This window comes from Argentina anserina, chromosome 1 (assembly GCF_933775445.1).
Source record: "Argentina anserina chromosome 1, drPotAnse1.1, whole genome shotgun sequence".
Taxonomy (NCBI): Eukaryota; Viridiplantae; Streptophyta; class Magnoliopsida; order Rosales; family Rosaceae; genus Argentina; species Argentina anserina.
The window spans coordinates 20,272,020-20,293,993 of NC_065872.1; the positions used below are offsets into that span (position 1 = coordinate 20,272,020).

The following is a 21,974-nucleotide window of genomic DNA, read 5'->3' on the forward strand; positions in this document are numbered from 1 at the left end:
CAACTCTCAAGAGGCAATACTTGAACGTAAAAGATCCTAAAGAATTATGGGACAAACTACGCTTGCGGTACAACAACGTTCATGATAAGCTTCTTCCTGAATTGACCATTAGATGGGATAACATCCGTCTATTGGACTATAAAAGAGTGGATGAGTTCAATCAGGATATGCTATGCTTGCAATCCGATCTTGGCACCGTTGGTGTCATTAAGACCGACCTAGATCTTCTCAATAAGACATTGGACACGTTTCCAATCAACTATGAGGTTCAAGCTCATACGTACCGCACTCATGTAGAGGAAGGGAAGATCCGGTCTTTTGCCGACTTAATGACACTCTTGGCTAAGAAGGAGAGACATTCTGAAATTCTCCTCAACAACAACAATAGACCTGTTGGCACTAAAAGAATTTCTACGCCACAGGCTAACTATGGGAAAGCTCCTAAGCAAAAGAATCAATCAAGGAACGCTTCATATCAGCACCAAAATAACAACTCTCGTGGTGGGAGGCAACAAGGCCGATCTCGGCCTCGGTCCAATACATGGACCCGTGATGGTGGCGGCGCCGCACCCTCAGGGGGAGGCCGTCCCCGTCCCACACTCCAAGGAGGCCGTGCACCTCCTAATGCCTCCACTTCCGGTAATGGCAAGTCTCCATGCTTCAAATGTGGCTCTTTTAAGCACTTTAATCGCGATTGTCGCGCTAGCAAAGAGATGATCAAAGCTTACTCCGCCTACAAGAAGTTTCTACAACCCGAATCGAATCATGTGGATGAGGACCATGAGATCGAGACTCACCATATCTCCATGACACCCGAGCCCCTTGCTTCTAAAGCTAGGCCTCCGGTTGCTACCATGGATACTCCCGACTTTGATTAGTCGTTTTAGCTTCTTTAGCTTTATGATTCAAGTATCGTTATGGCCGACCGCCATTGTTATTTTCATTGACTTTGTAATAGTCTTTTGATTTTGGAATTAGAAGTTTATGTGTGATGTATTAAAGATTGGCATTCAATAAAATTTCTCATTTCTTGCTTACAAGACGATCTCTTTGAGAATTTTATTTATCCGACACTTAGCATGATGATCAACGTGTGCAACTCACGTGGTTTTTAAATTGGACGCTTTTGGGTTACATGGGACCCCAATAGCACTACATTGTGAATTTGGAACTTAAAATTCAGAAAACGAACCTCGGAACGTCGAAAAACGACGTCGTTTTGCCTTGGCCGGCCCCGGTTACTATTCCGGCGTTTCCGGCACGTTTTGCCGGCGTATTCGCCGTCTTCCGGCCATTTCCCGGCGTTTCCGGCACCGCCACTCGGCTCCTGCCGGCGTCCCCTGTCGGACCTGAAGTCCCGGCCCCCATACCGGCCAGTTTCGACAGCCGCCGGCCGGTTTTCCGGCAATAGGTGCCGCCGGTTTTCCACCGAGTTTTTCGACGATTTTTTCGTCGTTTTCTCGTGATTCTTCCGGCATATTGCAGCAGCCCCTGCTGCCACGTTTTCCTCGTCCAAAATTCACCCGGTTTAGAGTTCTTTTGACATGGTTTCCCGGTTTGTTCTTTCCGGTTTTCTCCAAGTCCGTTATATGCACTCACCGGTACTCTTTGTGTGTGTTTCCACACCATTTTTGGATGGTTTATACCACCCTCGTTTACTGTTTGGTATTTCACTGCTTCAATACCATGATTTCCAACTCTTTAGTTGAAGAATGTAGTACTATTGCCATGTGATACATTCGATGGAATCGCACTTTGTTTCGATTCCCTTTCTTACAATATCCTACGGCGTATTGTATAGAATTGTTCCCGTGTCACTGACTCTCTTAATTGTCATTTTTTAGATGTCACGCGGTGAAATCGAATGTCTAGCTGATTGCGGAACCACCCACACTATCCTACGGCACAGGCAGTTGTTCACGGATCTAGTGTTTTCGACTTCTTCGATGACTACAATGATTGGCTCGAAATCTATCATTCAAGGAAGAGGCACTGCTTCTTTCATGTTACCTAATGGTACGACTCTTAACGTCGTAGACGCTCTTTATGCGCCGAAGTCTCCCCGCACCTTGCTAAGTTTTAAGGACATACGTGCCAATGATTTTCACCTCGATACTTATGTTGAGAATGGAGAGGAATATCTTTGCGTTACCTCTGAGAAAGCAGGCCATCGCCGCATCTTAGAGAAGATGAAGAGTCTTGGGAATGGTTTGTATCTTACTTCCATTCGGATCTTTGAATCATATGCGGTTGAACGCAACTTTTGTGATTCGGACTCTTATATGCTTTGGCATGCCCGTCTCGGGCACCCTGGACGTGATATGATGATTAGAATTCTTAAGAATTCACATGGTCATCCATTTTTCAAGTCCCGGAAGCGATTGGACGATCACCTCACCCGTGCTCCGCACGGTGAGGCCGTGCCGACCCATGCACTGCATGGTGAGGCCGAGCATGCCTCACTCGGCAGCTCCACGGCTTTCATGCCGTCGGTGGCGGCATCCCCCCCTTCACAGGAGCTTGTGATGCCTCCCGTGCTTTCACATGCCTCCATGGCAATTTCGGATGCCCATCGCTCGTTTTGCAAAGCTTGTTCTCTTGCTAAATTTCAAGGAAGTCCTTCTTTTGCTAAGGCTTCAACCGAGAACATTCCATTCTTACAACGTATCCAAGGTGACATTTGTGGACCTATTCAACCAGAATGCAGACCTTTTCGATATTTTATGGTATTGGTTGATGCATCGACGCGTTGGTCACACGTCGCATTGCTATCCACAAGGAATGCTGCATTTGCTAAGTTATTAGCTGAGATCATCAAACTTCGGGCTCACCACCCCGATTATCCTATCAAATCCATTCGTTTGGATAATGCTGGAGAATTCACCTCCAAAACTTTTGATGATTACTGCATGTCTATTGGGATCGAAGTTGAACATCCCGTTCCTCATGTTCATTCACAGAACGGTCTAGCAGAGGCTACCATCAAGCGTATTCAGCTTGTTGCTCGGGCAATGGTTATGGGTACTAACCTGCCGGTCTCTGCGTGGGGATATGCAGTGTTGCATGCAGCGACACTTATTCGTTTCCGACCCGCGGCTAACCAAGCGTTTAGTGCGTACCAGATGGTAACTGGTTACGAACCCAATATTTCACACTTACGCATCTTTGGTTGCGCCGTTTATGTGCCTATTACGCCTCCGCTGCGTACTAAGATGGGTCCTCAGAGACGATTAGGTATCTATGTTGGCTATAATTCCCCAACGATTGTCCGCTACTTAGAACCAACCACCGGAGATATCTTTACTACAAGATTTGCAGATTGTCACTTTGATGAGACATGCTTCCCGTCGTTAGGGGGAGATGGGAATGTTATCATTCCAAATGAACGTCAGGAATTGACGTGGTGTGTCCCCACTATGTCTCATTATGATCCCCGCACTGCTCAAAGTGAGTTAGAAGTGCAACGCATTATCGACCTCCAGAAAGTCGCGGATTCGATGCCCGACGGCTTTGTAGATATTGCTAAAGTGACGAGATCAAACATACCCGCTGCGAACGTACCGGCACGGTTGGATGTCCCGAAATACGGGCGTGGAAGACAAGCTCCTGGACCTAGCAACGTTGGCACCGCCCCTGACAGTGGGACGGAGGCCGACGGCGGCACCACCGTACGCCGTGGTGTTGCCGGCGCCCCTTGTGGCGACGATGCTGAGATGGCCCGACATGGAGCAGCTTCGGCCTCGGCTCCTCAAAGAAAAAGGGGGAGACCGATAAACTCTAGGGATTCAAAACCTAGAAAGAAGCGAATGACTAAGGCACAGCGCGTCATCAACGATGAATCACCATCGTATGAAGTTGTCTCTGATTACAGCTATGTCCATGAATCAACTCAAGTGTTTCCGTGGGACGCTATGGAACCTTGTTTGATGCCAGAGAACAACGAAATCTCAGTGAACTACACAAGTGAGCAGTCGGTCCGAAACCGAGCCACCACATGCATTGATGACGTTTTCGCTTATTCCGTCGCACTTGAGATCATATCTGAAGACGACGTTGAACCTCGCTCTGTAGCTGAATGCAAACGCAGAGCAGATTGGCCGAAGTGGAAGGAAGCAATCCAGGCAGAACTTGACTCATTAGCGAAGCGAGAAGTCTTCGGAAAGGTTGAATTGACTCCAAGAGATGTCAAACATGTTGGACATAAATGGGTCTTCGTTCGTAAGCGTAATGAGATGAACGAGATCGTGCGCTATAAGGCAAGACTCGTGGCGCAAGGATTCTCACAACGACCTGGTATTGACTATGAAGAGACTTATTCTCCTGTTATGGACATCATTACCTTCCGCTACCTTATTAGTCTGGTAGTGTCCGAAAGACTAAACATGCAGCTTATGGATGTGGTCACAGCTTATCTCTATGGGGATCTTGACGCAGAGATATACATGAAAGCTCCTGAGGGACTACCTTTACCTCCATCAAGTGCCTCCAGACCACGGAGTGCTCATGCAGTCAGATTACGTCGTTCGTTGTACGGGTTAAAGCAATCCGGAAGAATGTGGTACAATCGGTTGCATCAATACTTGGTGAGAAGGGGTTACAAGAATGATGAACTATGCCCATGTGTGTTCATACGAAAGACAAATTCCGGATTCGTCATCGTTGCGGTCTACGTTGATGACATGAACATAATCGGTACTCTTGATGAGATTGAAGAGACCGTGTCTTATCTAAAGTCGGAATTTGAGATGAAAGACCTAGGGAGGACGAAATTATGTCTCGGCCTTGAGCTTGTGCATAGGGCCGACGGCATCTTGGTGCATCAGTCAAATTACACGCAGAAGATGCTTCGACGTTTCAATATGGATCTATGCAGTCCATTGTCTACCCCCATGGTCGTCCGAAGTCTAGATATCAAGAAGGATCCCTTCCGTCCTAAAGAGGATAATGAAGACGTTCTTGGTCTTGAAGTTCCATACCTTAGTGCGATTGGGGCACTATTGTATCTTGCTCAATGCACTAGACCGGACATATCTTTTGCAGTGAACTTATTGGCTAGATTTAGCTCCGCACCTACGCTACGTCATTGGAATGGAATCAAGCATTTGTTTCGATACTTGAAAGGTTCCCTTGACATGGGATTGTTCTACCCCTATTGCAGAGAGAACACCGCCACGGTATCTCCCCACACCACCGCCGTCGCCGACCCCGGCCTTGCCGCCGTACGCCGCAGCGATGCCGCCGGCCGCCATGGCGTGGAGACCGTGCGCGGTGCCGAGAGCAGCCACCGGTCCCGTGCAGCTCTTTCCCCCGATGCAAAGACTCCAAACAACTTGTTAGTTGGTTATGCCGACGCAGGGTACCTCTCTGACCCTCACAAGGCTCGTTCTCAAACCGGTTATGTGTTTACCATTGGGAATACGGCGATATCTTGGAGATCCACAAAGCAATCTCTTGTTGCTACTTCTTCGAATCACGCGGAGATCATCGCTCTCCATGAAGCAGTGAAAGAATGTGTTTGGCTACGATCACTTGTTCGCCATATTCGTGATTCTTGTGGATTAGTCTCTACAACTGATCAACCTACGTGCATTTATGAAGACAATGCTGCTTGCATAGAGCAGACAAAGTTAGGTTTCATCAAGGGAGACAACACCAAGCATATTTCGCCTAAGTTCTTCTACAATGTTCAACAACAGAAGTTCTTGAATGTTCAGATCAATCAAGTGAGTTCAGAATCCAATGTTGCGGATTTGTTCACCAAGTCTTTGCCTAAATCTACTTTTGTGAAACATGTGAAGAGCATTGGCATGCGTCGTTTATCGGAACACTAGAGTTTGGTAGACTTCAGGGGGAGTCTACATAACATGTTAAGATCCTTAAGTAGTTGGTGCGTTGTGCTCTTTTTCCCTTCGATCAAGCTTTTGTTTTACCCAAGAGGTTTTTGTTTTGCTTGACAAGGTTTTTACCGAGGTAACGATGTGTGCACCATGCAACCTAGGCATGCGACACAAGGGGGAGTGTTCCGGGAGAATTACTATTCTACCCTTGTGTGTGTCTTAGCCTAATAGGTTTCCTGTTAGGAGATAGATTAGCATCTCCGTAGTAGATTAGGACTCCGAATCCTACGGGATTGTGGTGTTGTAAATGCATATATATAGGCCCCCATATCATTCAATAATATACAAGTATTTCATCCTTAAACAATATACAAATTTTCAGTCAATTTAGTGATCGTTTAGATATCAAATGAATGAACGAACCAAAAAGGTCAATCATGAAACATAAACAGTTCAAATTTATATTGAGTAAATCACATTTAAACTTAATTTCTTAACGATTGCCAATTTTAACAAAATTTTAAAGTGATGATCTACTCATATATATCTATAATCTAAACGGTCGAGATTCGAATATGAAATCGAAAAGTGGGTGAAACGAGAGTTACAAAATTTAATTATTTAGGCGAATTTTCTACTTAACAAAAGAAAAACCTAGTCTTTTTCTGTCCATATCTTCTTCTGCAGTCGGTAACTTCATCAGTCTTTTCACTCGGCGTTCTCCATTTTTTGTTCCTCTCTCGGCTTTGGGTCTGGACCCAGGAGCTCCCCCTCATCTACATCGTTGCATTATAGTCTCCTTATGTTCTTCAACTTTCGGTACGTTTCATCTATCATCTGTCTCTCTACTTCTCAGTTTCTTAACTCAAATTTGGCGTCTAATTGGGATTGGGTTATCTCATTTCTGGGTTTGGTATATCGTGTTTTCTTCATTCACTTGTCAATAAGATCGAAACTTGAATTGGAGATTCTAATCTACCGCAATGAATTAGCCCCCCAAATCTGGGTTTTATTTAACTAGTTTGTTCTGTTTGGAAGAATAAACGTTTAGGGTATGTGTGTAAACGTTTACTGAGTTATTGTTTTCATTGCTGAATTGTTATCAAGATGCAATTTTTACATTGAGAATTGCAATGCTGTTCTCACCCATATGAGGGTTGTACTGAGTTCATGTGCTGCTTTCCTGTTTGTAGGTGAAAGCAAATATGTTGTTCATGAAAGGAGATTTGCTTACGAAAACCCGAAAGCTGGTCAAGGGCTTGGCCAAGGCTGAGCCTGTTTAGTACAAGGCCATGGAACAGTTTGTCCCTCTCTTTGTTACACTATTTTCTGATTCTTGAAGCCTTGCATTTTGTGTATTTATTCTTGAATGTTTTGGACTTTTCAGAACACCACCTCCGACATTTCCTCGTGCGGATGCAATTCAGAGGATCACTCTCCCAGAGGATGTTTACGTAAAAAAGTTTTTCCAGAGGCATCCAGATTCCATATGTGAAAACGCAATCAAGTATGGTTTTTCTGTTAAGAAGCATTGGTTTTGATATCGTGTCTTCATTTCATGTACTGCCCTATCGGTGGTGACAGTATATAAGTTGTGTCCTCATAAATTATAATAGGGTGCTATGTGGATGATTGGCTTGAGTGGTAATTTTAGAAATTACTGCTCATATTAAATTTACTCAGGCATTATGTTTGAACAGGTTTTCTGCTTTTGATCATCCTCCGGCCCGCATATTTGGTCTGCGGGTACTTGAGTTGAAGGAGCTGGGGGTTTCAGAAGAGCAAGCCATGGTGGTAGCTGATGTATGTATCTGGTTTTCCTATCCTTGAATATATGCTCCTCTTAAGTTGCTTCTGACTCTTGTTTCCTGTTTCTTCTAGACCGAATACCGAGCAGAGAGAAAGGCAAAGAAGAAGGCATATGCCGAGTTGAAGCAAATTGCACGTCAACAAGGAAAGAAACCGCCTCCCAACCCATATCCTAGTGCTATAAAGGAGATACAAGCTCTGGAGAGGAAGCATGTCTGATCGTTTTTACAATCCGAGGATTCGCCAGATATTAAGGAAACTGCAAGATGAAAAAGCAATCGAGGATCAGGACAGAATGAGAGCGGGTTGGGCTGGTGGCGTGATAAGAGCAAAAAATGTGACGTTCTTAATGTATATATGTCATATTCTTATGTTTTGTTACTTTTTATTTAGTTGTTTTAGATTCATATTTGTTATTTGTATGTTTTAGTAGAGCTATGCCGAATTTAGATGTTTTGATGATGAAATTGTGCTAAGTGTTAGAAATCTCTATTGAGCTATGATTCTTTACTCGATTAGGATTTTACTTTTCTATTTTCATTCCTTCTTATTCCTTAATTGTCGAAATCTTTTCAGGAAAGACAAGTCATATTTGGATAAGGAGTAGTGATGCCGTGATGCATTCCTACTGAGACAAGGAGATCATGTCCGAGTTGGATAAGGAGAGAAGAGGTCGGCCTAGTTATTTCCTAGTTGAAGGAGAGATGTCTTGCAGCTTTTAATTGTTTCCTAATTGAATTTGGTTTCCTACTGTGGAGCTGGGTTCCGAGGCTCCGCCAATTTTGTAGTAATATTTCCTTATGACTTCCGAGATTTAGTTCGACACGAATGGAAATTATTGACCTCTCCGTCGATTTATTTTGTTTGTAAAATAAATCCATCTCCTCTGCAATCACTAGAAACATCTTTATTGGTTTCTCTAGATTAACATTCCGGTGCAATACCAGCATCGTTCTAGATTCAAAAAAAATTGGTTCTCTGCTAGCTGGTGTCGGTGACGGAGCATCTTGGTGAGGCGCCAATACTACATTTTGGAGAACCCAGAAATCAGAGGCATGGTTGCTTGATAGAGCGTTTTGTTAGAACGTCTATAAAATACCCTGAAAAACATCATCGTTAGTATAGAATAAGCAGGGATCGTTCAGTCCGGGGAATCAAAAGGGCCTCAACACTTATCATGTTATTGGGGGATTTGATTTGGATTCTAAAACTACAACTTAAAATGAATCCTAAATTACTTATATACAATTGATCAACCATTCATCACATAGACAAAACACGAATTTCACTCAAGAAACATGTATGACACGCATAGAACAACATATAGGCAGCGGCTTATTTTGATTCTTTCTAAGTCCATTTCAATTCCAATTCTAATTAGAGTCCGAAGCGGTTCATCTAATCGTTAAGACTTCTTAGTTATTTAGAATCAACGAAGCGTTCAATCCTAAACATATGCTAACAAGAGTTCAACATAACGAAGCGTTCTAGTTAAACAACAAAGTAGCACATAAGCACATTAAATCGAATTGGAAACATGTTACACAAGCATGGCGTCACTCATCTTGATTAAGCATGCAAATTCCTAGAACTATCATAGCCCTATATAAGTATCCATAATTGAAACACGAAGCGCATATTCAATCGAAGAACACTTTGGTGAATGAAATCGCAACCCTAGGAGAACCATGGCCTTGGCTTCCTCAAGCATTGATTTAGATGTACAAGTTCAAGGAACAAATCGAAATAAAACCTAAAAACAATTCGGAAACATACTGCCCATAATCATCTAACACGTCAAACATACATATTTCAATGAATTCATACAATCAAAACATAAAACCAAAGAACTCTGAATTTATGTTCTTCATATATAAAACCGAAAATCACATCCAAGAATTCATACAATGAAATCGAAAATTGCAGAAAACCAAAAGAAAAATTACAAGACATGGATGAATCACACTTTAGAAACCTTCTAGGATTCGGCAAGAATGGATTCGGATTTGGATTAGGAGGAAGATGAGCACGGTTTTGTGGTGATGGATGAAGATTTTGTGGCTTGAATTTTCTGGATGTGTTTGGGCAGCAATTCGGCTGTGTTTGTGGGAGAATGGAGATGAAAAATATGAAGGGAGGCCGAGCTATATATAGAGGAAGGATGAGAGGAGGCTGCTAGGGTTTAGGATGGGCTGATCCATGTATGCACGGCTGGGATTTCTTCTCCTTAATTGGATCGAATGGCTCTCCTTGTTTTCCTTGTAGAACAAGCTCTTATCTCTTTGATTCTCTCATGGGCTGCACGGCATGGGCTCCTTTTAGTTGCTGAATTGATAAGGCACGGCTGAACACCTCTTCCCCTTGTATAACTTGGATTTGAACTCCTTCTTTATCTCTTTGAATTATCTCTTCAATTCTGAAATTAAGAAAAGAAAATCAATAGTAAGAGATAATGTATTTCGAAAATCATGTCCTAATCTAGACATTAGTTGTCTTAAAAAGACACATGTAATAGATGAGCTCAACTAGATTAGGAAAGTTTCTAATTTGCAAAAAGGAAACTTACTAGAATAAGTAAGTTACTAGAACAAGGAAGTTCATTTAGGAAAGTTTCGTAATAAGAGTTTGAGTTCAAGTAGGACTTTCCAAAATGGTACGTTTCCTAGTCTAACAAGGATTCCTAATGCAAACATGACTCTCAAGATATCGCCAATGCGACCAAAACGTAGAAAGATGAAGACTCCTAATTCAACTAGGTTTCCTAGTCCTATAAGGATTCCTACTCAAACTAGGACTCTAGACCAATTCTTCGTTTTAAACTCGTTTAAGCACAAAAACACATCCATAACCATCCAAGACTCCTATTGTGACTCAATGACTCGATATTACAACAATAAGGGTTAAGCAAAGTACAAATGGAGGTAAAAACATATTAAGAACGTAGCACAAAGTGCTCCTATCAACTACCCCACACTTGGCTTTTGCTAGTCCCTTAGCAAAACAAAACAAAACAACACAAAACACTATTGCCCCTAAATGATTGTCTCAGAATCTCAAAACACATAGCTTTCAAGTTTAAGCATTTGAATGTAAGCACATAAATTCCAAGTTTCATAAACATGTTTCATAGTATGAATAAGTAAGAAATGAGACAATAGGCACATCACATGTTTAGTCAATCCAATCCTCCTCACAAGGCATACTCTCTTCTTTTCACTCAGATTCATGGTTATGATTCACACACAAGTATATGCAAGAGAAAGGATAATAAAGCATCAAATAGCCTGCATATTTCATCAAATGAAAGCACTTTGTGAATAACAAAAGGAAAACCTCATTTAACAACTAAGTGCACAAATGGACCAAAACCATATGCTCAACTCTTGTGATCGTCTCCACAAACCAAGATTTGCTCATTTTAAGAATCATTAGGATCATTTGATAAGGGTGAATGGTTAGGCTTAGCTAAAGGCATGGAATATCAAGGAATCACAAAGGTAATCCTATAGACTTAGTAGAGTAAACACCATCCTTATGACACCACACACCATCAATGGCCAAATATAACAAGTTGGATTTGGAGTACACGAATCAAAGTTCATATCAAATAAGATTTCAGTTTCTCAATCTGATTCTATCTTTTATTTGGGACGGCAAGGCTATGTTTTGACTCATATATATAGAGGCAGGACCTCATTGTTCAAGCATCATCAACCTTGCGTACATACTAGCCAAAGCTCTACCGAATTTCATACTCACAATTCCAAGAAATCCTAAAACTGATTCCATCATTCTTCCATCATCCCTAATTTCGAAGCACGCTTGTGAATATGCTCCATTCCCTTAGAAAGTCACAGTTACACCTTGTAGGATCGCTTGATTGATAAAGTGTAACCATAATTCTCTCTTTGTTAATTTCGGTTTTTGGTTTTTCTTGTTCTTGGTTGTATGCAATTTATGCATTGTAAACTTGTTTCGATTTTGTCTATGAAATAGCTACTTGATTCGATTTATATAAAGTTGCGATTTCAAGTTTCGGTTTTATGAATTTATGTTTATGCCGTGATCTATTCTTGTGTGATTTCGAGAGTATCCATATGTTATGTATACGCTTGTAGCATGATATTTAAGTAGTTGGATTAAAGACTTATGTTATGAACATGTTTATCTTTTCTATGTAAGTTTCGAAATTGCATGATTGTTGGTTAAATAAGTGACATGCTTAATGAATTCAATGTGCATGGCATTGGAATTACATAGTATGATGAGTATGTTAGATTTCGATTAAGACCGTGTGGGGTCGATTGTGCTAAGTGTCTACGTCTTTAGGTTACTGCTTAGAATCCTAATTGCATAATCCAACCTTAGTTATCTATGATAGTGTCTCGGCCTGAGTCTTAGAGGAGGACTAGAACTTGTTTTGTTATCTTTATATGAATTGTTTTGGTGATGGTTTGTGTAAGTGTTGATCGATCACATGTATACATTAGTTTAGGTTTTATTTTCTGTTTTTATACCGATCCAAATCTATATCAAAACTCTTATCCTTTTGTGAATTCGTTGTTAAATGTTTGTGATTCTATGCCCTGGTGGATCCCCGATTTGTGAACGATACCCTCTTGCTCTATAATACTAACGATGCTTGCATGATTAATATTGATGTTAAGTAATCGAATCAATCATGGCGGGGCAATAATGGTGGGGGTCGGGGTGGTGGATTTGGTGGCGGTAGTGGTGGATTTGGTGGTGGTGGTTTTGATGGCGGTGCTGGTGGTTGGAGTAGCAGTGGTGCCGGTGGTGGTGGTTTGGGAAGCAGTGGCGGAGGCAGTGGTGGATGGGGTGGCGGTCATAGTGGTGGTGTGGGTGGTGTGTAACATTTGAAGTGTCACCAGTTGAGATAAATTTTGGTTAGTTCCTGAGACTTTTTCCATAGTGTTTTTATCCATATTTACTTGTAGGAATTTGTTCTTGCATAATTTTTAAGAGTTTAAAATGCTATACTTTTGTGGATGTATCATGTCAGATGGTGTTGCATTGTCAATATACATGCTTTGAAGTAAGAAAAAAGAAGTGCTGATTTCATAGGTTGCTGGTTGCAGCAAGCTTTCGTGGGGATCTTTCTCTGCAAGAAACAAAAAAAAAAAAGGATAATGAGATGATGTATAAAATCACTCTTTCCAGACCTGAAGGAGTAGGAGTCTTTGTTCAATTAACGTGATACTTCATCTATGAACTTTGGAAATAAATAGGAGGAGACCATCAATTTTAATCATTTTCATGTGTTTTATTGAATTTCAGCGTGATATTGAACCACATTTCTTGATATATATGGCAAACAATTGCATTTATGGATCTGTTATCATTTTACATATATGATTATCTTCATCTATGGATGATTAGAATGAGTACAAAAGAATGTCTCTGTAATCTGTCTAAGTTCCTAGAGTACCCCTAGTGGAATTCAAAGCGCCTCAGTGCCTTGTGACTGAGCTCAACTGATGGCATCTGCAGCCTTTGCTAACATTGCCTTCCCACATAACTGATTCTTAGCTCCAGAAACTAAGAGACAACTTAAGAAGAAGAGAATATCAGATAGCGAGAAACAACCTGCTTAGATTATGTACCGTACCAGTTGTTCTGCTGCTGTTTAGAAGAACAGCGTTAGATATATGTATTGCTCACTTCTGTACTTACATCCAGGATACTTGGACATGATTAAGCTGATACATGCTGATAACATTTCCAGATAAGATTGAAGCCTGTTGGATCAGAAACCACAGTATCTACAACGGTCTCAGTACTCACAACAATAGAGCCTTAGTTTTAGTTAAGCTCGGTCACCTTTAGCAGCTTTGGATACTGCGGTCTACTACGTATAGTAGAAAGTGAACAGATGTATACCGTATACATACTATGTCTGGGAGATTTACGAAGGCATATATGAGTGTTACTACTAGCAGGTAGTTCTTACTGTTGCTCAGACTTGCCGATTTCTGATACCTCTCCTGGATGCTGTTTATACAGCTTCCATGGATGAGTAGCAAAGCGTAGATCAGACCCTAGCAGCTGATGAATATACCAGAATGTATTAAACCCGGTTAGTTATTAGATTCGACGCCAACATTCGTATTTTCCTTTCAGTCGCCCTCAAAGTTACGCACAATGACCTCCGTACCAATTTGGAGAAGTTAAGATCAAATAGAAATTTAATCCGCCACTTGAAAGGCACCAAGATATAGACAAGCACGATTAAGACCTTTAGATACAGAGGTCGTAGTATCCTGATATAGACAAACAAGATCCAATTTGTTCCATATTTTAAGATTAATCACTTTTAGACTTGCTGCACATAGTTGCACTGGTCTTTATCCTTTGGGAGAAACTGGTAAACTAGGCTATTAGACCAATTAGTGCTGATATTTCGGAAATAAAATGCTTGAGCATACGTTGTATATGAGTAGTGGCACTCACAATGACATATTCTAAGAAAGAAGGTTAAACCATTTTCACTCTCATTTGCATTTCTTTCACTCAGGTTTTCGTCATTCATGTTCAAAGCTCCAATATGTCACTTATTTAAAGAAGAAAAATCAATGGAACAACAATGAACAATTGAGTTGTGACATTTGTAGTGAGTGCCAATATCTCTTGTTATTACAAGCAAAATTCGTGTCCCGATTTAGTGATCATGTTTCTAATTCACAAGGACCTCAAAATTAAGTTTTTCCCATCAACACATGTCTCATGAATTAGAAATCTAACAAAACAAGAACCCGGTCTTTCAGTCATCACTTTCATCAGTTGGTTTCGAGTCTCATACTCTACCTAAATCCTTTCTAAGTACTCTAAGAAGCAAAACCAATACACATTTGAAGACTTCTTTCCTGTAAAGCTCTATCTCACAGATTTGCCCTCATTGATTTAAGAACTGCCGGGCCTAATTCTTGGTCTTCATATTGTTGTTGTTCTTGTAGCTGTTGTTGTTGCTGAGATGCGAGACGACTTACTAATCTATCCAAGGCTTCTTTCATCCACCAATGCTGACATACTTCTCTTGCTTCTTGAACATTCATCTATATATCACAAACACAACACACATAATCAGCAATTTGAACAGGAAAAAGGTCATGAATGCGTAAACAAAACAAAACAAGAAAGTGAAGAAACACTGAATGAGTGGATTTGTTCACACGTACCCATATTCTTTGGCGCAGATTCTTCTCCGGCCAGAAATCTAACTGCTCCTTGACATGTAATGGGAACATGTAACCTTCATAGTAAGCATCATGGGATTTGCTCTTGAAACTCCACTTACCCAATTCAAACTGGAAAAATAAACTCACGGTTTAAGTAACCATACTCATCAATGAATAATCAACTTAACAAATTAGTGTTTAGTAGCAATAGAAACTAACCTCAATGGTTCCTCGTACCCCGGCTTCCTCCAGCGTCTCTCGAGAGGCTGCCCCTTCCTTGGATTCATCTATTTCCCACCCTCCCTGTTATGAGTCAAATGGAAATTGAGTGATTCAGAATCAACGAGTGCAGGAACTCGAATATGATTTACTGTATTGAAACAAGCAACTTTAAATACCTTAGGGAAGAGCATCCTTTTGCCCTTTTGTGAAGTAATGACAAGAACTTCTAGTTCTTTTGCACCATCATCCATTGATAGACTCTGCTTGGAATTTTTATATCTATATGGAATACATCTGCAACAATACTGACCTCTGTGAGTAACCAAACATATACAGATAATCTCAATTAGTTCCTCATTAGTTTTTCTCCTTTTTCAAGTTTCAGGGAGCTGAAATGTGTATTATTACTGTTCTTTAGCCACTAGAAGAGTGAAAATTCATCTCTACCGTGTCATCTACGTAAACCCAACTTCGCTTACAGTTAACAGTTGCTCAAAGACAATTAAAACTCAGATAAAAATTATCCGCTTGTGTGAAACTAAAGAGAGTGGGAGAGATGGAGACGAACCCCACGACTTGGCGACGACCTTTGCTGTAACGCTGCAAGTGCCTTCCTGTGCGAGAAACCATGTTTTCTTGAGATACCACAGCTACCATGTTTAGTAGTTTCCTTTTCTTTTAGCTTTAGTTATGGGATGGAAGTGACTCTTGGAGCTATACGAAACCAGCAGAGGGGTCTTATATAAGCAAAAACAAATTTCCTTTTCTGGTACAGAAAGGAACAGAATCTTTGGAAATCAAAACCATATATGATATTAAAACCAAGAAAATGCTAATATTATATGTGGTGTGAGTAGTGACAGAGGTAAGAAAATGAAGTATTTGAAATATTGGTTTAGGATACAGTGTTTTGTGTTATCCCAAAAAGGACAGCTGAACCACTTCAACAACAATTGTACGCATATATGGATTAAGGCCAATCGAAATAGAAATCTTTTTGAACAAATAAACAAGTATAATAAGATTATTGTGAGTCGACTTGTGACACTACACCTGGTGTTCTGGTGATTAGTTTTACAGACATAATGGATAACAGAGGGTTATCATTAAGGAAGAAGGTAATATAGGGGCAAGAGGTAAGTTGGTAATGGGACCATATTTGATTGGGAAAATGATAAAAGGGACCATTCCATTTCATTGTTTTGTTGGTATTTGATGAAGGTTGTGGCATGCATTCAAAAGAGTACGTGTCAATGACACATAACTTCACTTCTTTCCTCATTTCGTTATCAACCAAAACTTCTTCACACCAATCCTCTTTTATGGCTCCATCGTGTCTATGCACTTAATACCCGATATTCAAGTCAATAATTGATATGAGCACTTTGTGCGACGTTCTTAACATGTTTTTACCTCAATTTATACTTTGCTTAGCCCTTATTGTTGTACTATTGAGTCATTGAGTCGTAGTAAGAGAATTGGCGGTATTGGATGCATTTTTGTGCTTACATGAGTTAAAAACGCATAATTGGTCTAGAGTCCTAGTTTGAGTAGGAATCCTTGTAAGACTAGGAAACCCAATTGGATTAGGAGTCTTCATCTTTCTACGTTTTGGTCGCATTGACGATATTTTGAGAGTTCTTCTTGCCCTAGGAATCCTTGTTAGGTTTCGAAACTAATTATCTCTTACTTATGATTTTATTTTCTTATTTTCAGATTGGATTTAAGAGATAATACTAGAGGAAAACAAGGAGAAGCCATGCACATGGAGTCCTATCATTAACAAGTCATGCAACAATTAAATAGAAGAGATAATTAAAGAAAAAGAGATGGAGCCAAGTCATGCAACAATTAAATAGAAGATGATCATTAAAGGAATAAAACATGGCATGATTTAGGGAATAAAATATGGCATGATTTAGGAAATAAAGCATGACATGATTTAGGGAGATAAAACATGACATTATTATAGGAAGAAAGAGACAAGTTCAAACCCTCCATTTTTCCTCTATATATATATGACTTTACCTCTCAAATAATATAACTTCTCATTTGCATTCAAGAGCCAAAACTCTACTAAGATACTACATCAAACATCCTTCACCAAAACAACAAGCCGTTCTCCCCATATACAAATTCCATCTCCACCGAAATCACCATTGAAGACACACTTCCAAGGTTCTTACAACGTGTGATTCTCGCAACTCTTCTTCATGGGTTTGTTCGTTTTTGATTTTTTACAATATTTTGTCTATAAAGATTGTAGTATGATGTTTGTGTGGGATTATTGTTTTGTATTAAGAATTAAAATTTTCAGATTGTTTTATTGGATTTTTGGATCTTTGCCGAATTGATGGTTTCCTATAATTAATGAGTTTGTATTTCTATTGTTGTAATCTAATCATCTTTCTCATACTTTTAGATAATTTTCAGATATGTGCATATGAATTTAGTGCTTGGATGCAATCCCTAAGATTGTGTTTGAGTGCTAGATTCATCAACCATATTGACACAAATCGAATCATACCCTAAGTAGGTTCGGTGGTATGATTCGATTTGTGTTGATTAAAAGTGGTAAAAATTCTGGAAATTTGCATGTGAAACCATGGTGGGTGACGCCATACATGAAACATGTATCCAACAAAGATTCGGTGCTTCAATGTAATCTTGTTTGATTTCTACTCTAAGTATTATTGAATTCGATTGCATGCAAATTTAGTTTAGGCCCTAAGTCAATCTAAATGTTAATTGAAATCTTGCATGATTAGATGATCCCCTAAGGTTCTAAAAAGTATGTAATTAGTCGAATTAGAATGCATGATAAGTTCAAACTTGTAATTATGTGGTGTAATGGTAAATGTGGTTTAAATTTGTTAAAGAGAAGTCGATCAAGTATATAATAATAATGGATTTATTTTCATTAGTAGTTAATAATCAATCGAAACCTCCCCAATTATTTGTTAACACTAAAAGTTTAGAGTTCCGTTCAATTCTCCGGACTGAACGATCCATGCTTATTCTATACTAACGATGATATTTTATAGGGTTTATTATAGACGTTTTAATTAACGCTCTATCAATAATATCCAAAAAATACTTACCATTCAAATGAATAAAAATTATGTTGCTGCATATGGTGGGAGCTAAGTAGCACGGACAGGGACACGAGTGTCCATATTGGACACGATTCGATACGTAGACACGACATATAGAAAATTTTTTGGATACGGACACGTGGTAGACACGTTAATTAAATATTATTTATAATATATATATATATATATAATTAATTTTTAAATTTGAAAGTATTTAGATGTATATATATGTTAAAGTGTGCATTAAAATGATGAAAACATAACTTGTTGGAATGGCTAAGGACTTGATAAGTACCTTGGATAACCAAGTTTCGAATCCCACCACAAGCATTCTTATTTTTATCACCAGTTTCTCTCCTTATATATATTAAAGTGTGCATAAATATAACAAATACTGAATCAATGGTTGAGGAGTTGTTGGGTACCTTGGATGACCAAGTTTTGAATCTCACCATAAGCACTTTCACTTTTATCATGAGTTGGTGCGTGTCCGATTCAGATACTCGCGTGTCCGGGCCGTGTCTAAAGTCAGTTCGCGTGTCCGAGCGTGTTTGTGTCCGTGTCCGTGTCGGACACGCAATACGCTACCCAGAAACCGTGTCCGTGCTTCATAGGGTGGGAGGCATTTCATCACCCGCGTACCTTTACATAAAAAGTTAACTATATATCAAACAAGAACAAAAAGAAGTTAAACTTAGGCATATACTAGCATCCCATTACCGGGGTAGGTTGAGAATGAGAGAGCGGCTATGAGCTGCTCAGAGTTCTCTCGGTTTTCAAAACCTAGGTGAGATTGGATGGCGGCACCTTACTATTTGGCAAGGCGGTGATCGTAGTTGGGTTGTCTATGACAACAACAATGGAAAGGTTTCTGTTGTTGATCGTGTTAGCGGCGAGAGACTATGGTCTGGTGGTTTCTCTAACTATGTCGGTTTTCGATTATCGGCAACAGCTCGGGCTAGATAGGCGTTGATTGTGTGGAGGGAAGTATGGGCGCTACACTTTCGTGGTGTCAAAGACTTGGCTGCAGCAAATTCAGTCCTCTATCAGGGGCTAAGGCCGACGGTGGGGAAGAGGCGGCAGCTCTCGTTGGGCTGGGTTGTATATTGGGTATTCTAGTGTGGAGGCGGGCTTAGTCTTGGCGGAGCAGATGACTGGAGGTCGGGGCCAACAAAGGTAGTTGTGATTCAGGATACCGAGCAACTATGCGGCGTTGTTGGGATGTTTCAGAAATCTTTGAGTTGGGTTGGAGCGTGGGCTTTTAGGCTTGGGCATTAGTTCAGCTTTAGTGTGCATGAAAATGGTCCCTTTTGAGTTTAGACCTTGATCGGGACAACCTTGTCAACTCTATGCCTAAGCGATACTTTGGAATTTGAATTATTTGAATTTTGGTTTATTTGTCTGTACTTGAGGTCTCTAGGCAGGCGGTAATCCATATAAGTGAATAGGTTTTTTTTTACTTCCATAAGCCATCTGTTGATAATATAAAGGGTTCTTATATTGCGAACATAGAGAAGGGGAAACATACAACATGAATCATCAAAATCTAGTTTCCTCACAAGACATTCACCCGACATAGAAGAGATAAATGTATACAAAGTTCTTTCTTTTTACTGATTAGTGAAAAGCTAGGGATAAAATGAAAAAAAAGGGGTAATTCGTTATACACCCAAAAATCTACACCCATTTGAAATTAAACCCACCACTTTATTTCTATAAGATAGACACTTTAATAAATTAATTTTACTATATATTAAATCCTACTTTTTGTATTATTTACACATATTGTCACCATTCAAATATAACATCAATATAATGAATGAGCTTAATCGACTCTAAGTCTTAAATACCTTAATTATGAGATTTCTTTTCTTTAAATCTTTAATACTAACCATTATGCTGTTTTCAATCAATTTCATAATTATTGAGAAAATTAGGGAATTTTTCAATAAATTAATGAAAATGTTAGGAGAAAATGAATTATTCTAGCTCCATATATATATATATATAAGGTAATTAAAATCATAAATAGGATATATGGATAACTTTTTTTGCCTATATGTATATGATATCTAACTATAAAGGTTCGTTTTGTAGTACTTGAGTTTTTGAAACTCATCTGATATATAGAAAATTTATTTTATGTTTGTTTTCATTGATAGGTCTATATTAGACTCCAATTTAGATTATACATTTTCGTTAAGTATACGCCTCTCTATATTATACCTATTTTTAGTTTGAAGGTTCAAGGTTATATTACTCAAGCCCTACTTAATAGGTAAATTAGAAATGTAAATAGCTATGAGTAAAAAGTTCTATCTGTCATAAAAATATACCTAAAATGAAGAGAAAAGTTAGTAAAAAAAACAAGATCACCATGTACCTTACATATAGATATCATTAGTGTTTGTATAGAGTAGAGACACACCAAATGTGATTTTAAAAGTGGAAATGCAATCCAATTCGAAAAAAAACAAAGTTCTTTGTCTCATTTCTTCCCCTTCTCCAACCCTTTGTTTTTCTTCAGAGTAATTCTTCATCAATTAGTCCACTGAGCCACTTGCAAGAAAAACCAGATATGCTTGTATGCTTCCCTTTCTTTGAAGCAAGTAGAAAGTTCATTCTCAGGCATGGTTCAAATAAAATGAGACTTTGCACTATATATAAAATCTTAAAAATTATCTGTCAAAAACTACCTATACAATAGGGAATAAAAAAATTATACAACTGAAATGCTTATATAAAGAGCATATATATACAATCAAGGTACAAAATTAAGAAAGTAAGATTGCAATTGATTATGATCGATGCATTTAGTTATAGCTAAAATTTAGTTCAGGATTTAAATTCAAATTTATGTTGAAATTGAGAAAATACCAAATTTAGCTTTATACAATATGAATGGCAAAAAGGTGAAGACAGAAAAAATGAATAAAAATAATAATGAGAAATGCTATTATATATTTGAATTGGGTGTAAATCTAATATATATATATATATATATATATATACAGTTTCTATCCAGAGTGAAGCTTCACTCTGGAATTACAGAGTGAAGTTCCAATTTTGACACACTTTTCGGTCAAATGTTTTCACCATAAGCGATTCAATATTTAGATATGCTATTCAAGATCATCTATACAAAATTTCATCTAATTCGGACATCGTTAAGGTATTGAAATTAGATTAAATCAATGAATGAATTAAAACTGTTCAACGTGTACCGTTCGTGTAAATCTCAATTTTGAAAGCTCAAGCCATTGTCAAATTGGATGAAACTTTGTAGAGATGATCTTGAATACCATACGTAAATATTGAATTGCTTATGGTGAAAAATTTTGACTGAAAAGTGTGCCAAAATTAGAACTTCACTTTGTAATTTCAGAGTGAAGCTTCACTCTGGATAGGGACTGTATATATATATATAGTGGGTTTAGTTTAAAAGGAGGTCTTCAAAATCGATCTCTAATTTTCTCAAAAAAAAAAAAACATTACCTTAAGCTTCTCAAACTTTAATTGTAACCAGAGGCAGACCCATGTGAAGGGCCGCTTGGGCTGCATCCGATATAAGATTTTGACAAAAAGACCCCTAGGTATATATACAATAACAACTCATATCATCTTTTCAATCTCACTACTTGTTCTTGTTGTTGGTTGGTTTTAGCTCTGTATATTCAGTTAGCTCAGATGTAGATGCAAGTATTGAATCTTAGCAACCAACCCAACTACCCAAGTTAAAATCTGTGACATTCTTTTTATTTAAGATCGATTATTCTGTGATATTTGGCTTGGATTTTGTAATATAACTGATTTTT

The 21,974-nt window shown here is 39.0% G+C and overlaps 3 protein-coding genes across 4 annotated transcripts in view; 1 reads left to right on the forward strand and 2 right to left on the reverse strand.

Annotated features, from left to right (window-relative positions):
* The window catches only part of LOC126803709 (disease resistance protein TAO1-like), a 99,971-nt gene that overhangs the window by 31,052 nt on the left and 46,945 nt on the right, over positions 1-21,974 (reverse strand). The gene's annotated exons all lie outside the window — the stretch shown is intronic.
* LOC126797797 (uncharacterized) lies at positions 6,519-8,462 on the forward strand. 2 transcript variants are annotated; one of them, XR_007672469.1, is made up of 6 exons: positions 6,519-6,656; positions 7,031-7,137; positions 7,225-7,344; positions 7,538-7,640; positions 7,719-7,997; positions 8,223-8,462. XR_007672469.1 is itself a non-coding variant. In XM_050524522.1 (5 exons), exons 2-5 carry the CDS (start codon positions 7,130-7,132, stop codon positions 7,863-7,865), a joined length of 378 nt encoding a protein of 125 aa, XP_050380479.1. In that variant the 5' UTR covers positions 6,519-6,656; positions 7,031-7,129; the 3' UTR covers positions 7,866-8,142. The 2 variants fall into 2 exon arrangements, 1 of the variants encoding a protein (XP_050380479.1); XM_050524522.1 differs by lacking the exon at positions 8,223-8,462 and having other exon boundaries at positions 7,719-8,142.
* LOC126797787 (nudix hydrolase 18, mitochondrial-like) lies at positions 14,279-15,737 on the reverse strand. Its single transcript, XM_050524510.1, has 5 exons — positions 15,633-15,737; positions 15,241-15,358; positions 15,062-15,145; positions 14,843-14,971; positions 14,279-14,719 (listed from the first exon to the last, which is right to left on the reverse strand). Exons 1-5 carry the CDS (start codon positions 15,719-15,721, stop codon positions 14,546-14,548), a joined length of 594 nt encoding a protein of 197 aa, XP_050380467.1. The 5' UTR covers positions 15,722-15,737; the 3' UTR covers positions 14,279-14,545.